Source organism: Oxyura jamaicensis, chromosome 9 (genome assembly GCF_011077185.1).
Source record: "Oxyura jamaicensis isolate SHBP4307 breed ruddy duck chromosome 9, BPBGC_Ojam_1.0, whole genome shotgun sequence".
In the NCBI taxonomy this organism is placed as follows: domain Eukaryota; kingdom Metazoa; phylum Chordata; class Aves; order Anseriformes; family Anatidae; genus Oxyura; species Oxyura jamaicensis.
In genome coordinates this window covers 16,086,565-16,103,464 of record NC_048901.1, presented here as the reverse complement: position 1 = coordinate 16,103,464, position 16,900 = coordinate 16,086,565, and the positions used below count along the sequence as shown (strand labels likewise).

At 45.6% G+C, this 16,900-nt stretch overlaps 1 protein-coding gene across 1 annotated transcript in view; it reads left to right on the top strand.

Annotated features, from left to right (window-relative positions):
* The first annotated feature begins 3,722 nt into the window (after window positions 1-3,722).
* The window catches only part of PDE6D (phosphodiesterase 6D), a 36,898-nt gene continuing 23,720 nt past the window's right edge, over window positions 3,723-16,900 (top strand). The window contains exon 1 of the mRNA XM_035334651.1: window positions 3,723-3,921. Coding sequence (XP_035190542.1) covers window positions 3,872-3,921 — 50 coding nt within the window. The 5' untranslated portion in view covers window positions 3,723-3,871. The remainder of the gene's footprint in view (window positions 3,922-16,900) is intronic.

Here is a 16,900-nt window from a genome sequence, read left to right as displayed (position 1 = left end):
CGAGCAAAGTTTCTGGCTCTGAGGGCACAGCAGGTGTTGGGGTACGACGTGCTGTGGCATCGTCTCGGGGTTTTTGCACTCTGGGGTGACCTGTGCATGGGGCTGGCATTTCAAAGCCACTTTTTAGCGTGCTCTTTGTTCTGACGGCACGGCAGCGTGGGTCTATTTTACATGTACAGGTTCCATTCATTTTTTTGAATCTGTGCATATGCTACAGCCTTCAGAGCGGATTAAATCTTCCATTTTATGGCATGAACCAGACAATGCCCGAGAAGCTGAAACGGGGCCATTAGCGGCAATAAACAATTGAGCGGTTGTGCTGGGCAGGACAATGGAGGCTGCCAGCTGAGCCATTGACTGCCCCTCCGGCCAGTCCTCCTGGGGTGCGAATGGAAAAATGCCAAAAAAGATGGGGTGAAGGATCACAAGGTGCTAGAAGTGGTTTTAGACTCTCCAGACAAGTTGTCTGTGTGAGTGAGAAACCAAAACACAGAGCTCAGCCTGTGCTGTGGGGAAGGGGGGGGAGCAGGGAGGCAGCTGGAGGAGCTGAGATCCTCTCCAGTACACAGACCAGGAGCCAAAAGACTCTGGGGAGGAGGGAGAAGAGATGGGGTGGGAACGAGAGGGCTTTGGGGGTTGTTACCCTTCCCAAAATCTGTACATTCATCTGTGCCCTGCTGAGGATAAAGCGTGCTTCTGTTTAAAATTCTTTAGCAAAGAACAAAGTGCTTCTGGCTTTCAGTCAGCCAGTCCCTAAAGATCGAACCGTGGACCAGCACGGCCAGGAGCAGGGAGCTTTCAGGGAACAAACATCAGAAGCTATTAGGGAAACTGACAGGGCTTAGCCTGCGTCTCGGAGCCATCCACAGCTGGTCCCTGGGGTCCCATCTTCCCGAGAAGGGGTGACAGGCAAGCAGAGAGATGCAAGTGTTAGGATGCTGTTGTGACACTCTGGGCTTCGAAGCAAATTGGATGTAAAAAAACTAGGCCCTGCACAGCAAGGGAACTCAGCCAGGGCTACAACAAGCCATTCAGTAATTTGCTTAAGCTACACTTAGATCTCATCTGCAGAGGGAGGGAGAATTACCTCTTTAATCACATCCGAAACAGGCCCTCCACCACGATTCGTATTACCCCACAGGTACACTGGCACAGTTGCCCTGGGAGAGAAGTGCGTCACCTCATTTGTCTGAAGAGCTGTTCAAGCTGAAATCCAGGGCTGATGCAGACATGGAAATGTGTAATAGCGAGCTATTTCCCATGGATCATTTTTGCAACCTCTTGCTGGAGCCCACAGATAAGAATCAACCAACTACTACTGAGCCCTGCTGCATTAGCCCCTTCTAGGTCATCCAGGAGGATCTTTTCGTCAGGCTGTCCTGACATCTCCTGGCTGTTGCCAGCCAGCCTGGCTGGCTGAAGTGGACTTTGGAGGATAGCATCAGTTAAGCTCAGCTTCTGGGATGTTTTTTGTTGTTGTTGTTGTTGTTGTTTTTTTTTTTAATAAAATAAAAATATGAGCATGCCCCAGCTGTCTCGTCTCCTTTTAAACTGCTATTGCAACCTCTCGCTCCACCCACGCAGCTTTCCACATGCAGGGAGATGTTAATCCATTTTATCTTTTAATGTTAGCATTATCTCTTCACTCACCCTGTCTCTTCCCCTTGTGATTCTGTAATCTAGGTCCCTTTTAGGCAGCAGATAATTTCACCTTGTTTTCTTGTGTTTCCTGAGAAAAGAAACCATAAATCCAGAGTAACGTCTCCAAGCAGTGGGGTCACAGAGCCCCAGAGAGACTTTGAGAACATCATTTCTCTCAGTCAAGAAACAATGCACAAGCCTGTAAAGTCACCTGTAAGGGACAGAGACAGGGAAGGCTGGGATTACAGCACAGTGACAGCCCTCTGTCCCACAGCTCAGTCACACTGAGCTCGGCATCTGGTTCTTCAGGCTTTTGAGCGCCGACCTCCAGCTGCTCATCCTGCCCCTGTCTGCACCCTGCTGCCAGGCAGGAGGCGCCAGCTTCGCCCCTCCTTGGTGTGCACCTCCCTGCGCCCCAGGTTATGATTCTGGAGCTGGCTCTTCTCCCCTGAAATCCCAATTTTGATGTGTCACCAGCCAGAAAGTTCACACCCAGTGTCACCAAGGCGAGGGCTGATAGTGAAAGCAGGTACTTTTGTTCCTTAACCTTTCCCTCATCTTTCATAAATAAGGTGGTTTAAAACAAAAAAAGAGGTGCCTTAGGACAACATAAGAGCTTACCAATAACCCACATGACACACATTGTATTAAGAAATCGTGCAGTAGGCTAGATTTATCTACCAGGATTAGGATCTGATTCCTAAAACGTCCACTAATTTTACTTCCCAACTAACTTAAAGCGAAACATCAACTGCTGGCACCACAGCCATGTTAGAGCAGGAAGATCTACATGTGACTAAGTGGATGCTCTAGGGGTAAGCTGGATACCTAACTGCTAATGCAGCCTTGGATGTGGTTTCACTCCCCATCCATGTGTGCTTTCACCATACTTCACCCATTTATTCTCTCCTTCCAGGTTTCCAGCACCTCAACTGCCAGCACACATCCGCAGAGCAAGGGGTGATGGGAGCACCGAAGACTTGCTAAAGAAGCTGTCAAACTCTCCACTTTTCCCAGGATCTGGGGAGTATGCTGCTGGCTGGACTCTCATCTCTCACCTTGGCCTGGCTGGAGGTAATGCGTATTACCAGCCCCTATGTTGAGTGTAGGGTGGGAGAAGGCCCCAGCTTACAAACCTATGTCCCAGTTATCCTAGGGAAACACCAGCTCTTTTAACAGCACCTTGGGAGGGCAGCTCCAGTGCTCCGGGGAGGCAGAAGGCAGGCTGGAAGCGTCTTCTCACTGCAGTGACAGCTTAGGAGCTGTGACACCTGCCAACCCCGTGTGCTTGGGATGTAAAAGCAAAGGTGAGGATTTTAGAACAAAGTCATCCAAAGGGATGGCGAGACTTGCTGCATTGCTTTCTCACAAGTGGATCGGAAAGCTGACGTGCTATTTGCGTTAATGCAGACTGAGGATTTTGAGAGGAGAGAACTCGGGGTGTCTGTCACCCCAGAGTTACGGTGTCCCATGTGGTGCTGCCATTCGGGCTGGGAGCAGTCCCAAAATCTCCACACTTCATCTCTCAGCTCTTCCATGATTCCCAGGAGCTCAAACCGGAGCGATGCAGACTGCCCGGCCTGTACTTCCCCACACAGACTGATGGAAAATGGGATTTCAGCCCAAAACACAAAAAGACCCCAACTGTGCCCTGTGGGGCTCCCACCCTGTGCCCTCAGGGGCTGACGGAACCCCTCGCTGCCCAGCTCCGCCATCTGGGGAGCGAGGTTGGGGCGTCCCCTCACAGCCCGCCGCCCCCTTCCCAACGAGAAGCTCGGCCCCGGGGCCGCGCTAACGCCCCGCGCCCGGCCAAGTTTGTCCCTCGCCGCCTCCCGTCCCCGCCCCGCCGCCGGGCCCGGCCGTGCCGAGCGCCTTAACGCCCGCTGCGCAGCCGCCCTTGAACGAGGGGGGGGGGGGGGGCGAAAACCCGGGGGGGGGGGAAAGCGTGAGGGCGAGTTCTGATTGGCCAATCCACCCGTCTGTTACGGGCGGCGGCGGCGATTGATTGGCCGGCCGGGCTGGGCGGGAGGCGGGGCGGAGGGAGGCGGCTGGGGTTGGTTGCGGCGGCCGGTGGCGGGTGCGAGGGAGCGGAGGGAGGGAGGGAGGGGGGGGAGGAGGGGCGGGGGACCCTGAGGCGCCGCTGTCACCGCCGCCGCCGCCGCCTCCTGCCCGCCCGGCCAGGCCCGGCCCGGCCCCGGCCCGCGCAGCCTCCTCCGCCCGCGGCGGGACCATGTCGGCCACGGACGAGCGGGCCAAGGAGATCCTGCGGGGCTTCAAGCTGTATCCGCCCGGCTGAGGGGGGGAGGAACCGAGAGGGGGGGCGGTGTGAGGGGAGGAGAGGGGTTGTCATGGAAACGCCCCCCCCCCGGGGGGAGCTGTGCCCGATAGGGTCCCTAACACACACCGGGGGGGGGGTCACTGGGGTACGCTCCCCATGGAAGCGGCCGCCTGTGGTGGGGGGGCTGGCCTCAGGGCCCGTGTCTGGTGGGTGGGAGCCGGGAAGGGACCTGGGGGGGATGAGGGGGGTCCCCACTAGGGTGGGGGTACAGGAGCAGAAAGGTCGAAGCCTCCCCTCGGTGTCCCTGCAGGAACTGAGGGGCTCCTCACTGGGGTCCCCGCTTCAGCTGGGGGCGGCTGGTCGGCTGCGGGAGGAGCCCAGTCCTTCCCCTGGGCCTGCTGCTCGGGGTCCTCCGCACGGAAAGGCCGTACCTGGTCTGCTCATCCTGAAGCGGCTCGTTCCCGGTGGTGTGGTGAGGTACCGGCGCATGCTGCCCTGGCCACGGTTGGCTGTACGCTTAGCGATGCCGCTGACATGCTGTCAGATGCCTTTCCCTGCAGGTTATTTGAAAACTTTTTGCATCGGGGCTTTCAAAAGGTTTGTTTTGCATGTCAGCAGAATGTGGGGTTAAGGGTGATCAAAGGAGGTAGAGCTGAGCTCGGAAGAGAAATGAGAGCCTGCGTGCACCTTTCCAAGCCAGGGTAAAAGTAGAGAAAGGCTCAACATAAAGGCCCACGTGCAACCTGAGGGTGGGAGAAATGTGCCGCATAGAACTACTATAGCAGATTCTTCTAGGCTTGACAGGTGCAAGAATGACCTTTAGGCACAGGCACACTTCTATTTTTTTTAATGGAAAGGACAGAAGTGAGCCAAATATCCTCTTGATCTGATGCTGTTATTCCTGAACAGATTTCTGACCAGTGAAACGTTCATAATCTCTATGCCAGCTGTAGCACAGTCTGAATTTCTAGGCTGGATTTAGCAAGACAGCTACTATCAAACTATAAGCAGATGCTTTTCTTAACTTATGAATCACTGTCCCCTCCCCCAGCTTTTAGTACTGCATCTGGGTCCTTTGCTTCTGTGCAAGCAATATTGACAGTTCTCTTTATTTATGAAGATGTAATATTTCAGCTGTCAAAACATTATTCAAGAGCCTTTTGTGCAGACAGTTAGAAAAAGCACAAGCTTCTGACAAGACCAGACTGAGCTCCTAGCAGAAATGAGAAATGTTTGTAAAGTTAACTCCAGGGAGCAAACTTTTAAGTGTTTTTTTACTTGCATTTGTGTTGTCTTTGCTGGATAGCACAATTTAGGTGAAGGCCTTTGTCCAGCTTTGGATGAAATAATTCATTTTGTTTGTTGCCTTAAGAAGAAAATACTCTTTGACCTTTAAGAGGAAGACAGTTGTACATGCTTAAGGTAAACTTCTGTTATCTCAAGCAGCTGTAGCACAGGCAAGGAGCTTTAGCAGAAATACTCTGCAGTTCCAGGCTGAATGACAAATTTAGTCTTCCTTTGTTTGTCCCTGCAAAACACCAGTGTCAGTTTTGCCTTTGATAAGACATTTTAGGCTCCAAAATTAGACTTCTCCAAAAACATGCAGGGGTACTCTAAATAGCTCAGGTCAGGTCACTGCCTGCCACGAGCACCATGCAGTATGAAGTCTGAGAAACAGGAAAGTTTCTCTACACACTTCAAAAATAGAACTTCCTAAGTAATTGGACGTTATCTATATGTGCCATTAGTTGATCAGAAAAGTGGCAGAACATTCCTCATTTATGAGAGAAAGCCTCAAGACACTGCACCATCCCCACAGGAAGCCGCTCATACCCAGATGTGGCCGTGTTTTCCATAAGGCAGCCGTCAGCAAAGTGTTCCACTTCCTTTTCTAAGAAGAGCGCATATTCTAGAGCGTTACATTTTAAAGAGATGCTTTATCTCCTACCAGCTCTACTGCTGTGTGTGCTGATTTAATTTGCTTGATGAAAAGGGAAGAGAAACAAGGTCTGAGAAGCTGTTACATTTATATTTGGAGTACTTGAAAATTTTCTCCTCCCCTCCCAGGAGGGAGACGTTCAGCTCCAACCTAAGCACACCCTGCAAACTTGGCACCTCAAAGTGAACTCACTTTCAGCACCAGAAAGCAGCAGAGTCGCGCCTAGGGTTTGGGTATATTACATTCCTTGTGTGGCAGGATCTGCTGGGAGAGTCAAAAGCATCACAGAAGGAAGTTTTCCGGAACACATTAATATAAGAACTGCCACTTCAGCTGGAAGTCAAGTTCATATTGAGTAATCGAAGCTTCCTCAAACAACTATTTATTTGTTGTTCCTGAGAACAGGCTAACTACAGGCTTTCCAACTGATTGGGACATGCTGCTGTGGAAATTAAATTATAGCCCAAATCCACCCTCTGACTTGAACACAGAGGTATGCTTTCCTTCCTCTATGACACTAGTGCAGAAGCACGTTGTGGCTAGCGTCCTCAAATTCAGGGCAGAAGCATTTATTCCCTCTTCTCATGGATTCTGCTAGTTTTAAAAAAATGAAAGCCAAAGTAAAAATATTTGATGTTGCGGGCAGATGAGGGTGCTTATGGTTTATTACACTCAGAATTTCTATGGCACTAGTTAAGAATTGAATACTGACAGTCCAGTGTGTTACAGTAAAAGGTGGAAAGCAGCCAGCAAGAACTTTTATAGCTTGTCACTTCTTGAGACAATATTTGTTAACAGTTTACAGGTGTGTTCATCAGCTCACTGTTCCGAGGGCACTCCACTGAACAGCAGTGCTTATACTTAAAATATGAAAATATTTACAGGTAGTCTAGCAGTCTGAGAATGCAGACTGATTGTTTGGCCAGAAATAATATCAGTTCCATTGGTAATTAAAGATGCTTTCCTATGGGATAATAGCCAAGTCTCATTTCTGCAAGTACTTGTGCACAACTGGTCCTGTAATTTCAAATGCATCTAGTTTGACTATGCTTTTTCTCCCAGAAGCTGAGACAGTTACACTGTCAGGCTACAGAATAGCATTTTATTTGAACCTTACTTAACCTTTCACACTCTTCAGGTTTAATTCTCTTGTTTTAGCTTTAGTTAGAATGTTAGCTACATACATTTTATAGTACTTACCTTCATAAAAGGAGTAACACTTAAAAATATTTCTCCCCAGCAGTCAAAACCTTGCATTGAGAGGTTTTTTGATGGCTTCCCCCCCCATCAGCCTCCTTAATTTGTTTGTGAGTTGCCTGTTTATATCTGTTCTGATATAAACTAGCACGTTTTTCTTCCAGTGCTTTATGTTCACTAGAATAAGAACGTTGTAGACAGTTTCTCTATTTTAATCTGGTTTGTAAGCATTTTTGTGCACTTTTTAATCAGACCATCTAAGCTGCAAATGAGAAATATCTGGTTGTGGTTTGCAAGAACAGATTAACTTTGAGCTCTTCAGGAAGGGGTGCATAAGGAAGCTGAACATTAGTGCCTCAAATGTTTCTGCCAGAACAGCAAGGAAGAAAGTTCAAACAAGCCAATTGGGTCTCATAGCACAGAAAAGGTACTAAATCTAGCCTCTCAAAATATGAGCAAGCACATCCATTTCCTGTTTTAAATCTTACAGATCAAGCAAGGTATCACCTATTTTATTTGCTCCTGAACAGACCAGTCTCAGCAGACTTGGACCTCCGTAGTGTTAATTGCTGTGTAGACATTCATCAGTTTAAGGTAGATTTCTCTGTGAACTTCCATTTAAGGCTACACAGCATATCTTAACTAATAGCATAGCATAACTTAACTAACAGCATATCTTAACTAATTAATATGGTGAATATAAGCATGAAGAGAACATTAATTGCAGGTCAGAATAATTATGGAGTTACGAAGCTAATATTTGTGGTCAATATAAGCATATACTAGTATGTATCTCAGGCATTCAAGCACTTGTAAGCAAATCTCTTCAGACATCAGAGGCTCTCCTGTTTTCTGAAACCCCTGGGGTTTCCTGTGCAATGTCTTCTCATCTTGCAGAGCTTCTTCTAGTCCTCCTCTTGCCATTATTTTTCCATCTAGGAAATCAATTCAGCAGGGCATTGCTTTGGAAAGATGGATGAAGCCGTAATAAATGTATAGTTAGAAATCATTGAGAGTTTTTATGAAACATTACTCTGCAGACAAGACTTCTGTTTCCAACTCCCACCTCATTTCTGCAATATATACAAAAACTAATCAATGGCAGCCTTGCCTATCACTTCCTAGAGCAGTCACTAGACTAGTTTGATGCAACACTCAGAAGTTGACAAATGCAAACTAAAGTCCCATCGAATTGAGTTCCTAACTTATTTTTGTTAAATCACTATATTTAACTGCTTATTCACATAAAATATTTATTGCAGCATTTACAAGACTTTACAAGGTGGCAGCTTTAACTGGCTTAAAGAATTCCCCTTTTGAGGCTTCCTGTCTGTGCTTCCTCAGATTTTGGTTTAGACTTCCTACAATTGAGTAGAAAGATGAATCACCAAATTCATGGGTGAAATGCAGACACTGACCAGCTAAAAGAAGGAACAGCACTCCCCAGAAGCTAGGAAGTATACTCAGTAGAGAGCCAAAGCAGAACATGCATCTAACACTATTTTGAAACATTCTAGGAAACATGAGCTTGAGCTCCCCACTTGCATTTCTGGCTTACAAAAAAACTGGAAGAGTCCTTCCCATCAAAGGCATGGAGTTTATAGAAATAACCTGGAAAATTGGTCTTCCATTACCACTTTCCCACCTACAAACCTTGGAGTGTGCTACAAGCAAGAGTGGTAGACGTTTCCCAGTTTACACCAACTGGAGAACAACTTCAGACACTGGCAGAATCAAGATATCTTTGTTTCCAGAAGGTCAGAGTTTCACTCATAAGCTTTAGCCATGTTGTGCTTGGTATTTAAGTGTCACTGCCGTCAAGGTATCTTTGCCATATCAGAATTGTCTCCAGCATTTGATGATCTGCAGTTCTGGTAGACTAAACACATGATAGGTTCTTCATTTTTTTTGTGCATAGGTCATGAGGCGTATCTGCAAGTGATGCAGGAGCAATTTCACCAGGCTTAGTTTTACCTGCCTACTTCCCCAACACCAAAAAACTTCATGCTCCCCCTAGTTCACTTCACTTTCCTTGAAAACATCAACATAGTCTACAGGAAGAACAGCAAGCTGTGCTATTTAAACATTACTATTTGAATGAGTTACAATCAGCTTTCTGCACTTCAGGTTTAGTGCAGCCCTGTTTTAGTGCTGAAAGCAGTGCTTCGTGCTCTGGACAGAAGGGTAGAAGAGAGCTGGGAGCTCCACAATCACAGGAGACAAATGAGTTGCCACAATGTGTATCTTAACTAGGACTAATTTAAGAGTGTAAATCAATATTGAATGTTTATCTTTAGTCAGCGGTATTTTAACACCTTGTTAGAATTTTATTCCTATTATTTGTCCTGTCATCCCTCCAAAGTTTACTTATCCACTGTTTCACCAGGGTTGTGGTTTTAATTTTATTTCCTTATTTAATGCCAACCTAATAGAGTACCATTAAAAACTCAGTTGTCACAGGCAAGTTTATTTTCCCTTGTTTCTTTATAAGTTCTATAAGTCTCAGCTACTCTGTACATCCTTGAAAGTCACTGGTACCTTATGCTTCAGCCATTATTACAGTACTTGGATTTCCTCAAAGATAGTAATTTAATCTATTAAATGAGAATTGATAGAGCTCCTCCTCCCCATACCTCATCCACACAGCCAACATGTAGGGGAAAAAGCCATGCTTACAGATGTAGATAATAGAGAAGGCATCTAAAATGTCTCATGTTAAACAAGTTTGGCGCACAGTAGCCAGTTTTATTTTTAAATGCAGGCATCTGATGCATGTCCTGTGCGTCTCCAATTAATGGTTTTCTGTTAACCAGAACAGTTTCAGAATGGAAGCTAATTCAGCTTGCTCTTCTCAGAGTTTCACATCATCTCAGAATTTTAGTTGATCTGGAAGCAACGTCAGGAATCAGAACTTCACATGAAGTTAGAGAGATAGCAGGCCACCGTACTCTGACTTCTGTGAAGCATGTAATATATAAGCCCCTTCTATTTCTCTGTCTCTAAGCTGGGGAATTACAGCAGCTTCAAATTTGAGCTCAGACCCTCCATTAAAGAGGGAATCAAAGTGCCATTTACATCTAGTCAGTCAAACTTTGTACAGAAGCGTGAAGACCAATTGCTAGGTACTCGTGTTCTCTGCTTGTTACCTGTACTTAGTAATCTATTAAGTGCCAAATACTGAATTTTGTCTTTCTATATGTCAGGACAGCAACATCTGTCCATCAAAAAGTTAGTTCTGTAAGCACATGAAAAGGAGCTTTTACACATCTGTTGCTCATACACCCTAAGGAACAGATTGTGTATATATACTTGATGTGCAAGAAACTACAATGGTGAATATTGAATTTAAAAAATAGATCAGCATTCTCATAGGTTACACCTTTTTGTCTTGAGTGCATTACAAGCACCCCCAAAAGAAATTCAGGATCTCTGTAGTACCACTCCCAGAATAGTGTTAAGACTAGAAAGCAGCTGAGGGGACATCTCTGTGCACACACAGACGTCAAGATTTCCTGGTCTGTTTGACATCATATCTAAGAAAGCACAACAGAACTGTGTGAATGCTCCATCCAGAAGATATCTGACAGTAACTGAGGTTCTCTCGAATGACAGTGCCACATCCCAGCTGCATGTTGCTGAATCCCTACTGACAGCCAGGATTTTTCAGCTGTGATTATGAACATGAAGTTCTATTACAGGATTTTTCCTGTACTATTCCTGAACTAAGTTCTCATTGTTACACATAATAGGTACCGAAGAGATGTAAGGGAAACAATATACTAATTCAGCTATGCGTGAACCTTTGAGTTATGTTCGTGACTAGAAAAAAAATAGCAGGCCTAGGTGCAGGGCAAGAGCAAGAAGAGTCATTTTTACATCGTAAGGGTTTGGGATAACAATCCACAAAAACATCCTTTTAGATTTATCCACTCCTGCGGAGAAAGGATTACTTATCTAACTTGGAGCAACATTGTCTTGTGCAAGACACAGTGAGGGTAGGGGATTTTACTTAGTAATTCTGTAGAGTATTTATATGGGTCAGTCTGTATGCTGCAACGTCTGCATAAGCTATATCTACTTTGTAGCAAGTCAGAAGGTCATTTAGTACATAGAACAGCTGATATTTTCCCCCCCGCTATTTATCGTATCAAGGAAATAGGAGGATCTTGCACCATAATCAATGTATACTGCACCTAGGCAGCCTGTCTCTCTGCCTCCTTCCTCCTCACTCCATGTAACTTGATTTAAGCCTTTGCAGAAGGCAGGTTACACATGCTTGGATCCAGGAAACCCAACTGATGGGTTATCAAGCGTGGCAGACAGTCAGGGACAGACTGCTGGGCAAGCAGAGAGTTAACCTCAAGTCCCTTTGGTTTGGAAAGGGAAAGGAAATTCTATTTTGAGACTGAAACACTGGCTATTCGCATTGCATTAAGTTGTTTCTTTGTATGAAAAAGCACTTATAGATGCCTCACTAAGGAGGAATGCATTTTCTGTTCATTTGTTGGCATGGACTGTTGCTAGCTTTGTGCTTAGAGAGTGCCACAGCACCTCAGCCCTTCTTGCAGGAAAAGAGAGAGGAAGAAGCACTGTCCCATTAGTGTACCACCACACGGTGGAATGGACCAGCCCATCTGAAAATTGGACACCAAGAAATACCTTCAGGGTGCTCTAGAGGTATTTTGAACATTTGGCTTCCAATTTCAGTCTTTAGGGCAGGCTTTGGTGCATTAGCATACTGGCCTGTCAGTCTAGCCAAACTGAAGACTTAATTGGTTCTCCAGTAAAGCTACTTTCTCTCCTGAGATGATGAAAAAAGTCCTTCTAATTGTAATTTCATGTGAACCTAATTAGCTTTAAAGTCATGTTTTAAGGAGTTTGGTCTAGGAAACAGCATGGTTTTATTGCTTCTGAGGAAATAAGACATCTGAAAGTTATCTGCCCTTGTATTCTTTATGTGAGCTTCTGTCACAGCAGCTGTGCAGTCAGATTACTATTCCCAGCTGCTCGTTACCCCTGTTTCAGATTTACTAGGTGAGCTGCTCAGAAGAGCACTACCACCTCTTGTTTCAGTGAGAGAGAAACACTGGCTTAGACAGCTCCGGTAATAGGTTAAGGAGCAGAGACCTATGTTAGTCAGGGGGATCAGGTTAGCACTTCTACAACAGCTCAGCTCTTAGATTTGATGGAGAAAGTAGCAAGGAGCTGGGGAGGGCTGTGAGCAGCAGGCCTCTTCTCAATCAACTGCTGCTGCCATCAGCAGTCAGCACTCACAGCCTTGCTCTTGCTCCAGAGAAGCTTGTTCTCAGCACAGCCTCCTGCTGTCTTCTCCAGCACTCAGCTCTGCCTCACCTGACGAGGTTTCTCACCTCACACCAGCTCTACAAGGGTAACTAAGCATGGCAGTCCTAACATCTTAGATTAGCACCGTGAGCCAAATGTTTTCATATCACATTAAGCCTATACTTACTTCTCTTAAGAGAAGTGCATTTTAGATTCATTTTCTCTTCCCCTTCATTCTGGGGGAGGGATCTTTATCATTAGCATTGTGGGACAAGTTACTGCCCAGTCACCAACAGGATCAAGGACCAGAAATGCCATTAGAGACTCACCTCTTCCACAGCCCTCATGATGAGAGAGAGATAGGAAGCTGTTGGCTGAAGTTTTCATCTGAATTCCAGCACATGCTAGAGCACAAAGATGCTGGCTTGGGCCCAAACCAGTATCTTACAGAGCAAATACACACTTTTTTGAAATACTCTTTCTAGAAAGAAGAAAATAAACTAGCAAGTTTCCAAATCCAGTTTGGGTTCCTCATTTGGGGCACCCTAGGTAGTTCACAAGGGGTTGTTACAATTACACTGTCACTATAAAAAAACCGCAGCATTTAAACAGCTCCAGGAAGGAATTGTTTTATGTGCTTCCCCTTGCAGAGCCTCCAAAGGCCACTACATTATATTTGTATAATAACAACCATAAGTTCAGCTTCAGCAGAGAAGCATTTATATTTTTTAGAAAGAAAAATATTGATCCTATTGGTATCTTCCATTCTACCATTGAAATCAGTTCTTCAGAGCTTTAAGCTCTAAAAGTCACAACATGGGAGAATTAAGAGCGTCTTTATTTGAAATTACCCAGAGCTGAAGCACTACTTGCAAAATAGAAACAAAGGTTCCCCAAGGAAAGCTGTAAGCTTACCTCTCCAATGCTCAGCTCCTCAGAGAAAATAAAGCCTCTCCTCTCACCCCACCACAACCTCCTTCTCACAGCCCGTACAAAGCAGAAGCAAGGCATTAACCAGAGCACACCCCTGCTGCTCCAAAACCTCCAGCCACACTGCCTGTAGTGAGGCCTCTTCCTCGTTTAAATACAGACCTGCCAGAGGCCAGGTGAAAATGTTTCACACCGTTCATGGCAGCCTCTTGCACTTGCTTCACTGACGAAACAGCAGCTGCTTGTTTCCTGCTGAAGCACGGGGAGTGTCATTGCTTCATAACCTTGTGTGCACAAGTCCCGGGTTTGCCAGTGCCGAAATAGTAAATGCAGTAAATGATGCAGAGACGTGGCTGAAAAGGGTGTGCAAATCCAAATCAATAAAGGCTACATTTTAATCTAGACACCCCTGTAAAGGCTGCAGATATTGCTGATTATAACATTTTTTTGATTTTTTTTTGTATATAGCTTCGCAATATTATCATTCCCCCTAATAAAAATGCTAGAAGTTACGCGTTTCGAAACAACAAAATCATTTTTTTAAAGCATAGTATTTGTATCAGCTGTGTGGAAGTCTAGCTTTTCCACACCTAAATTGTTATTCATTAATTATTAATAGCTAAGTTGACACAATCCACTTGTGAACTGAAGCTGATTGTATCGTGGGGGTGTTCTTTTGTCACAGCAGAACTAGTATATTCCATTGTTTCAGCTGGAAAACATGAGAATAGATTTTGGTTAAAACTGTAAAATTGGATCTCAACTACTCTGAAAATTTAGCGTACAGCTATAAGCTTGCTAACATAATAAATTAAAATGAAAGTCTCGGTATAAACTTAGCTATAGGTTTTCTTGACAATGAAAGTTATAGGAACTGCTGGGAAATAATAGAGCTCATTGCTTTGTGTTCATTTCAGCAGAGATTCCGGTACCTCTACAGTAGTGTTTTTCATCTGAGTTTCAGCACTAGAGCAGAAAGCCGCGGGTTTGGGCCCTGACCTTCCATCTCGGATAGGTTCCCTGGTGTCTGACTTGAGGGTTTGCCTCAGCATACTTCACATCTGTAGAAGCTGAGCGTGGAGCTCATATTTATGCTCAAGTACTACATTCAGAACCACGTATTAATCTTGTGCCTGCTCTGGACTGCTTTGGAACTGGAATTTTTACTTGCAACTTCACAGTTCTGCTGTAGTGCTTTTTCAAGCAACTTACTCTCTTCCCAGACCGCCATGCCGCCTAACGCTGTATAAATCGTTGGGACGGTTAAATTGTCTGATCCACACTGCAGAATTCAGCACTCGTCATATTCCTCTAGGTTCCTAAAAAAGCACGGTAATTCTGACAGGCAGTCCTTGGTTTTGAGAGTTCTGCCTCAATCTGTGTAAATCCCCCGTTATTCCTCCCCTCTGCCTCTGCTTTCAGTGGCCTCTGGTCCATTTATAAGATTAGATTCCTCATGCAGCTGCCGCTCATTCCCTCCCGACTCTATTTTCATGTGTTTTTTTTTAGCTTCTCCACTTGGTCTGTATGCGCCAAGTTTTCCTCCCGTTCTCAGAAGAGACAAGATAATGAACTTGTTTTTCCTGACTAATCTCAGTCCTGTCAGTTGTAAGTGGAAAACCAAAAAATGGTTTGATCTGTATTGCAGCATGAGGTCTCGCCGTTAAGCTAATTCACCGCTTTCGCTTGTAAATAACTCGCTCGTGTCCCGTGCAGCAGCTGGTGATTTTATACCCTGTGCTTTCGATACCACGTATCCTGAAACGAGTCGTCAGCTCCTTGTTGGCGAAGCAGCCTCAGATCGTGTCAGCAGAAATCGGTCATGGCTCTGAAAAATAGCAGCAGGGGAGGGAGAACTTTTGAAAAGATTCCACAAAATGGTGTTTTGGGTGTCTTGCACAGTACTCCAAAGGGAAGACTGCTTTTGTGGCTCACATCTGTGACCTGCTTTCCTCTTGTGCCTTGCAGAACCTCTGACCTCGCCGTGGTCCTGTCCCGTGAGCTTAGAGGGCCGCTGATGTTCACCTAAGTATTCACATCCTGCCTTGGCTTGGTGCTGGCAGTGTCAGGGGCATTGTTTGCCAGCTCATGCCTGGAAAAATCTGGTGGTTGGCAGTGTGGATGTTCGTCGTGTTTGCTCCTGGGGGGCCTCCCTGTACGGGCTGCGCTGTTTGAGAGGCAGAAGCGTGCCCTTTATGCACACATGGGTTAACTTAAAAAAATCAGAATATCTCTAGCTCCAAGCAAAGTCAGGCCAGGGCAGTCCACATGGATTGTATATCCGAGGAAACGTTTAAGCTAATGCCAGGAAAAGGGTGGCTTGTTTCCACGCCGTGCTGCATCAGCAAGAAGGAGATTGGCATTTGTCGTTAGGGTCTTTACGAAAGTGCTTGTCTCTGCTGTTTCTCTGGCGATTTGAATTTTTATTTCGTTTATTAGGTGAAGAGTGTTAGTGCCAGGGCTAAATACTGGTTTACTATAAAATCTCAATAAGATTAAATCCCCCTGTGGTTCTCTAATTACATCTCAAGGATACTGAGAGCCCGCGGTGATGGCTGGACGTATCCCTGGTTACAGAGCAACGCAGGCTTGGAGCAGCGAGGGATGTGCCGTGTGTGGCATTGCGAGGCAGTGTTAAAGGTGCAGAGGTTCAAAAAAGCCCGAAGGGTTTTGAGTAAATTGCCTTTAGTAGAGCTGAGTGTCTTCTGCCCTAGCAATTCTAACGTCACTTCCATGAGGGTATGGACAACCTGATTACTGCTACGGAACTCAACAAAACAGTGGAGCTGTGTTTGCTGCTCTTAGTTCTGCTGCTTTAGTTGGTTTTCACTTTGTCATAAACACAAGTCCTTACAGACTAATTAACAGCTGTGCTAGAGCAACAGCACTCGTTTCACCTTTTCCCTGATGGTTACAATGGGCATTTCCTTTGAGAGCCATGTACACAGTATCTTTTCAGGATTTCATTCATTTTTGTCATGTTTCAGCATTACTTGTGAGAGGGCATACGAGCACACCTGGAAATGGAAGGTCAGTTGTCTGGCCTGTTTTCCTGAACGGCAGCGGAGCGGTAATCCCACCCGCAGGGAATACACAGCAGCTTTATGCCAACTGGCTTGGGCAATATGGAGCTTGACAGCGCCAGGAGTTTTTGAACTGCTGTAGCCACACTGTGTAGATGTTCTGCACTGAGATGAAACAGTGCCCGTACTTTTTTTCCAAGGTGTCAAGGAAAAGATAGCTATACTGTTGCAAAAGGCTGTGATGTAGAGAACGTCTAAGGGGTGATATGCTAAGCATGGACTCCAACTTAACAGTTTCTGCTTGATTTTCCCACTGTGGATACCTTTATCCCAGGATGGGTGTGTCAAGTTCTGAATAACCTAAGTCACTTCAAAGCAAATCAAGCTGCCTTGCAATTGGACTCTCTTAACGCAGAATAAGAACATTCAGGCAAGGGTTAAATAAGGGATGGATGGCTCAACTGTAAATTCATTCTGTACCTTACTCTGGATTGGCTCCTGTGTGTTTGACAAGCCCCTAATTAATTCAACTGCTGGCGAAAGGTACTGTTTAAAAATTAATACTGTGTTGATAAGATACCGAGGAACAGAAATTCTCTTTCCATAGCA